The 6,423-nt window shown below is 42.3% G+C and overlaps 1 protein-coding gene across 1 annotated transcript in view; it reads left to right on the top strand.

Annotated features, from left to right (window-relative positions):
- grm5b (glutamate receptor, metabotropic 5b) overlaps positions 1 to 6,423 on the top strand; it is a 65,235-nt gene continuing 58,812 nt past the window's right edge. Inside the window, exons 1-2 of the mRNA XM_072392600.1 lie at positions 1 to 112; positions 5,818 to 6,330. Coding sequence (XP_072248701.1) covers positions 6,175 to 6,330 — 156 coding nt within the window. The 5' untranslated portion in view covers positions 1 to 112; positions 5,818 to 6,174. The remainder of the gene's footprint in view (positions 113 to 5,817; positions 6,331 to 6,423) is intronic.

Below are 6,423 nucleotides of genomic sequence, written 5' to 3'. Positions count from 1 at the left end.
GCTCATTTGTTGCAGTCGTGAAAAAGTAGATTAAGCACCGCGAGCATGATGCCGTGATACACGCCTAAGGGATGCTGCGTTTCTCCAGGAGTATTCACCCCTGCAAGGAAAGGTATGTGACTCCAATCTCTCCACAGGAATAGCCTAGAGGCATGAAGAGATGATTAGATGTCCTAATCTAAGATCATGTGTCAGTTATGCATCTCCCCAGTTTGACTGCTTTTCCTTCTAATAAGTGAACCTGCAATGTTAATTTTTCAATCTCCCTAAACTGCTATTTTCGTGTTACTTTGACACTGAACTGTTACGCGCAGGTCTTGATTTTTGCACATGCAGTTGCAGCATATTGTTTACTGATTCATCCAAGATTATAAAAACATTGACGAACTCGGGCTGTACGAAATGAAAAGTTGAAATCTCATTAGAAGAAGCCCACACAAACGAGTGCCCAAAATAGCCCGTCGCTAAAGGCTGTTATGGTCAGTGTTCGCGTCGTGGCTGTGTAGGAGAGAGCGGGACGTTTCCATTAAATTTGTATTGATTTAAAAAAAAAATCTTTCATGATTTGATCTCAGTAACTCCTTTTTTTTTTCAAGTGGACACCAGACTAAGCTATATATAGGGTAATGGCTCTTTTACTCCCGTGACCACTGTGAGACTTCAAATGTTATCGATCTCTTTCACTTCACCCTTATCCCAGCCCGCAGTGTTACCACTTGATCAGTAAGGAGAAAGAGATGAGCCCATGGGCCTCGTCCACCGTCATCCTACATATATGTGGCTCATGGAGAGGAGCTTCTGCAGTGCATCTTCGGCTTATGTATGAACTTTTTCACATCTTGAAGTTGATGACGCGAAGATGAAACCTGCTGCGTGAGGACCTGCTGAGAATCGCGTCAGAGAGGGAGGAGGGGTGGGGGGTGGTCGCGAGGGACGCGAAAATTGGTTTAACCTGGTTGAGAGACAGACTGACAGACAACAGGCGACATAAGCCTTAAAGACACCAGGGACACAACTTGATTAGCTCCCTTTTCTTAGTTTCTCGTCTTTGTGTAGTGCCCTCTTGTGTTACTTGATGTTTCCAACTGATATATGGTGTAACAGGCCTTGGTAATACCATTCGGTGTAATTTCTTGACCCCTCAGCCGTTGTCCAATTAGACAGAGAAGCCGGTCTCATGTGGAAAAATCTGCCGCCGGCGGTCACAGCATCGGCGACGAGTAACGAGTTTGAAAGTGCAGCCCGCTGTTGCAGAAACCTCAAATAGCTTGTGAAAGATGAAGGGTGAAAAACACGTTTTTATTTTTTTTGGTGAGACCAAACTTAAGCATCAAACGGGGATTTAGCAGACAAACCAAATGAGTCTTTGACACAAGTCAACAGGCCTCACCCTGTGATTAAAATAAATAATGAAAATGCTATGAAGGTAAACAAGTAACTCTGTGGAATGTACAGACAAGGCTAAAGACTGCATATTTACAAGCAATGTGTGGTTGGTCATCATTTTTCACCGCATCATCAGGAGGGTAAATGATTACCCATCAGGAGGGTAACACAAGATGGCTTATGAACTGTCTCTAATAGAAATTGATGGTCAACAAGCACGCTGTTCATATAGGCACGAAACAGCCAAGCTGTGAGGGCGAAAAGGCAGATGGGGTAAAAGGGTGTGTGTTGGAGTACAGGGACAATTATAAAAAAAAGAAAAGAAAAGAGCATCAGAGAGGTAGAGACAGAGGAGCGGGAGATGTTGGGCAAAAAGAGGGGCATGTGGGATGTGAAATGGGGGAAGGGGGTGGGGGGATGCTGTGGAGAGGAGGAGCAGAGGGATGGGATGAAGGAGAGAGGTGTTTGGAGAGAGACTCAGGTGTGCGTGACTGGAAAACGGAGGAAGCTCTGAAGCTGCACAGCGATCAGGGGCAGCTTTGGGCTGTTTGACATTGGAGTATCGACAGGCTCTCTCTTTTTTTTTTTCCTGTGGTGGCACCACGCATCCTGTTTATCAAGCGAGACTCTGCGAGTGCCTTCAGAGAGACATGTAGGTAAGATTTCGGTGAAATACACCCTGAATGGAAAAAAAACAACAACTGTAATTTATTCAACAGAAATGTACCCAGTGTCCCTACTCCTGCATTCGGCTTGGGAGTCAATTTGCCGCACTTTTCTGGCGTTTTTCTTAAAGGCAAAACATCTGGACCAGTTATCACTTAATATAGTAAAAGGCATCGTCCCGCGTAACCTACTTAAAGAAAGCAGCTCGTCGCACTGATGGATAGCAGATGCAAATAAGACTGAGTGGGCTAAGAAACCCCCTTTTATTCGGTGCATGCTGTAGCCATGTTCATTTCAGACGGTGTCTCTGTCATGTTTTGCATCATTCACTCGTGGTAAATTGTGTGCGTGTGTGTGTGTGTTTGATTCGGTGCAAATGATGGACTCATCTTCTTTTGCGGTTGACGGATGCAGCGCTGCGCCAGTATTTCTCCTTGGAGAGAGGCAGTTTGACCAGACGCCGTTTGTCAGTGATTTATTAAAAGCTTGCAAAATGTCACACCGGTCAATTGATTAAACTTAAAATGGATGCTGTACGAGCACAGTCGAAACCACGATAGATGGAGAAATTGAAGTAGATAACAGGTTGCTGAGGACCGATGATTGAGGACTAACAGCGCACGTCGCAGTTAAAACATTGCAGGACAAGTGATTTAAGGTCAGTCCTTGTTTGGGGAAGTTATGCACTGTCACACCTTGTCTGATGTTTTTGCAGCAGGCATTGCGTTACTGTGGTTGCACTCCCTGGTGACAGCGGTTACATGTGTGTCACTGACACTAATTAATATATTAGTGCCCATTAACAGGTTTCTGATGAAATGCTCTCTATTCTGTGTGGATACTGTATTAATCACCTGGGTTTAGTTTGGGCATGGATGCAATATGTTATTTATTTAGGCCTTTTTTTTTTCTTTTTTAGAGAAACAACAAATTGTAGCTCTCAGGTCATTTGGAACACCAGTAATGCTACACCAGTGTTGGTGTCATCCTTCATCTGAGCACCAGAAACATTTGTCAGTGGCACAGAGATAATTCCAGAAACCATTGAGCTATAGGCTACACATGATGAAAATAAACCTTTAGAGTTTCTTTTAAAACATGCTGAAACATACTGTTTCCTGGGGCTCTGGCAAAAAAAAAAAGAAAAGAAAAAAAGAATCTTTTGTCCAATCTGTAACAAGAAACAAGAAGCACACCGAGACACTTTTCACAAGCTCACTCAGCAAAAAGCCTCTGCTAAAAAGCTCAATGTGTACAGTCAACAGAAAAAGCAATGTGACCCATTTCAGATCCTGGCAATTAATTTGAGAAATGTGTTTCTGTTAAACATCCTTGTCCCTGAGTTTACTGATGCTGTTGGATGGAGGTACACCAAATTCTTCACTCAGAGACAAGGAACTTCTCTTGATATGTGCAAATCTGTACACCTTATGCAAACTCAAGCCTGAAAGAGTCTGCCGTAAAAGAGGAGCACACACACACCAACAGGATGATAAAGGAATAGTCTCTTTCTCTCATAAATTCATGTGGGTGGATGCATGTCTATTTGTGAATGGCATTAGTGAATGCTTGCCTCACAGTCTCAGTTTGAGCATGCGTATTGTGGATAATTGTGGGTAGCTTTCTGATGCATATTTGTTTTAGGACCCCCCCCCCAATATACCGTTGCAAGTCTACATGTACTGACTTTTTTTTTTTTTTGTGCTAAGAAGAGCAGCTACAATGTATTTTGAAAACTCCACACTACCTCCCGCCCCGTCATTAATTACAAGCAAAAATGTATTTGTGTCATATTGAGCAAGATGGAGGAAGTGAATGAATATTTGCAAGGGATGTCTCTAAATATTCCGCTGCAGTTAATGTCCCCTGTTTAACACGCTGTAAATTAAATGCTTTCTCAACATGCAGAACAGCGTGCCAGCACTAATGAAATTCAGTGAATTAAAGAAAGGAAAGGGGTTTGTTTGCTTCTGCCTATGCTGTGTGTTTATATCCGTGTAAAAGTGGATTTGGAAGGTTTTATATCACATTTGTGTGTAGTTTGGATAGAGCTAAAGATATTAGTGCCTAATGGTGTGTTGGAGATGTTTGCTTAGGGAATGAGTAGTTGATTTGGTATGGTTAGGCCTGCATAACAAGAAAGCGACAAAGATGGAGTGTTACAGAGTAGCACGGCGTGTGTGTGACTCAGAGAGCGTAGCAAATGAAATGGTGGAAAGAGAAACGTGTAAAAGGATCTTAGAGGGAATGTGTGTATGGCTATAAAGCAGTAACATGAAGTAAAAAGAATTAGAATTAATGTCTGACCCGTGTGTGCGCACTACGACTCGTGGAGCCCTCTAAACATGGACACAGATGGGCTCATATGTCGCACCAGGCCTTAATGGGTTAATGGGCTAGTAGACAGAGAGAATAGGAGACAGAAACAGACACAGCACTGATTCAGACAGGGTGTATGCGTGGGACAGAGCCGAGTTTTGTTTGATTTGTTCATTATTGGAGCAGCAGTTAGCCTTTTTGCCATCCTGACACAGTCAAGTTAATTACAGTCAGGGAGACTCTCTGTCCCCTGATGCCTCTTTTTTTTTTACTGCCCCTGCCTTCCTCTCTTTCTTTTATCTCTTTCTCTGTCTGTCTGTACCTCCTGAGGCATACACTTCCCCTCTCTATTTCTTCTCCCACCTTCCCCTCTTTTCTGCTTTTTTTCTGTCTTTTCATCTGAGGCACGCAGCCTCCTTCCATTTTCTGTGTCCTTTTCATCCTCTATTTCTGTATTTCCTAACATTCCCGTCACGACCTTGATCCTGTTTTGCATAAGCAGTGGCTTCTTTGCTGTCCGAGCCGTCCCGGGTCACCTGCTATTTATGTTCAATAAGATCTTTGCATTGTAAGGGAAAAAATGTGAGTTTAAGCAGACGATAAGTCTTATCCCTTCAGGTAGAGAAATGGTCGCTTTTAACACTCCTGAGTGGAAGACACTGATGTTCCCTCTGATTGGAATGCTGTTAATCTCAGGATGCCTGTTGGATGTCCTGTTTCTTGATGTGTCCTGTAAATTTGTTGGAATCATCCTCTCCGTAGCTTTCTTACCTGGATTTTTCAAAGGGGATTCTTCACGGCTGCCTAACCTCAGTTTTTGAATTTAATAATTTATGATAAGACGAAACGAGCTGAAGTCTACCTTATTTTCTAGAACAAAAATAATCTAAAATACCCAGAAATGTTTCCTCCGTTCCTGTACACACTCGTTGTCTGTATTCAATAAGGATCTTTAAAACCTGAACATAAGTTATATTGTAGTGGCCAAAGCAGTGGTTATTATGTGAGTTATATTTGCAACATCTGAATTCTCATCACATTGTATTGGCTTTGAAATTGGCCCAAATAAGATATATCAGTTCAGGCTCTCATTTACAAAGTTTTCCACACTTTTCAAGACCTATCTAAATAAATAAACTTGTCTCCAAATGAAGATTTTTGAAAAGAACAAAATCATACTCTGATTTTTAGTAATGTATTTGCCTTTGACCTTATTTAGAAGATCGATCCAAAGCATTGTATGTACTATAAGCGTTTAACCAAAGCTCAATAATGCTGATCTCCCAACTTGTTTGTTTGTCTCAGGTTTAATGAAGGGATACCAGATCCCATGCTGTCATTACAATGTTAGAAGTAAATGAATAAGCTTTTCAAAAAGATTGAACTTGTGTAATTCAACATCGGTAAAGAATTTCAAATTCTAATCGAATCTTTTTCTGCTCACAGGTTCACGTGAACATGTATTTCTGTCAGCTGTTACAGTGGAGACCAACTCAGCCTTGTAATTGGGGAATCCTGGAGTTGTTTCAGCCGACGAGAATTAGTCCAGATTTTCTTTTTAATTTCCCAGGTTGCACCGCTGCACCTGTCTCAGCTGTTTCACTGATGGTCCCACCTTGACATCCAAAGGAAAGAGAGGCAAGCTGGGAAGCAACATATTAAAATACATTTTTCAAGTCCTCCACTGTGCTACAAGCTCATGCTATGGGCAGGGAAAGTGTTTCTGGGACAAGTGGTACCCTGTGACGACTCTGCACGGCAAGTCTAAGATCTGCTTCTGCTTTGTTACCTCAACGGGCAAAGATGGCGCTTTGGCTGCTGCTCGTTCTGTCCATTTGGCTGGAGCTTGAACAAGTTGACTCTGCTCATTCCAATGAACGGAGAGTTGTGGCACATATGCCTGGTGACATCATCATTGGAGCATTGTTCTCTGTCCATCATCAGCCTACTGCTGACAAGGTGATTTACTGTTTTCTGTGTCTCTGTCTGTGGTTCACTTACTGCATGCATGAAATTTGTAAAAAGGCGGTGAGAAAAATGATATAAATTTTG

This window comes from Leuresthes tenuis, unplaced genomic scaffold (genome assembly GCF_036924035.1).
Source record: "Leuresthes tenuis unplaced genomic scaffold, fLeuTen1.0.hap1 SCAF_9, whole genome shotgun sequence".
Lineage (NCBI taxonomy): Eukaryota > Metazoa > Chordata > Actinopteri > Atheriniformes > Atherinopsidae > Leuresthes > Leuresthes tenuis.
This window is presented reverse-complemented; position numbering and strand designations above follow the sequence as displayed.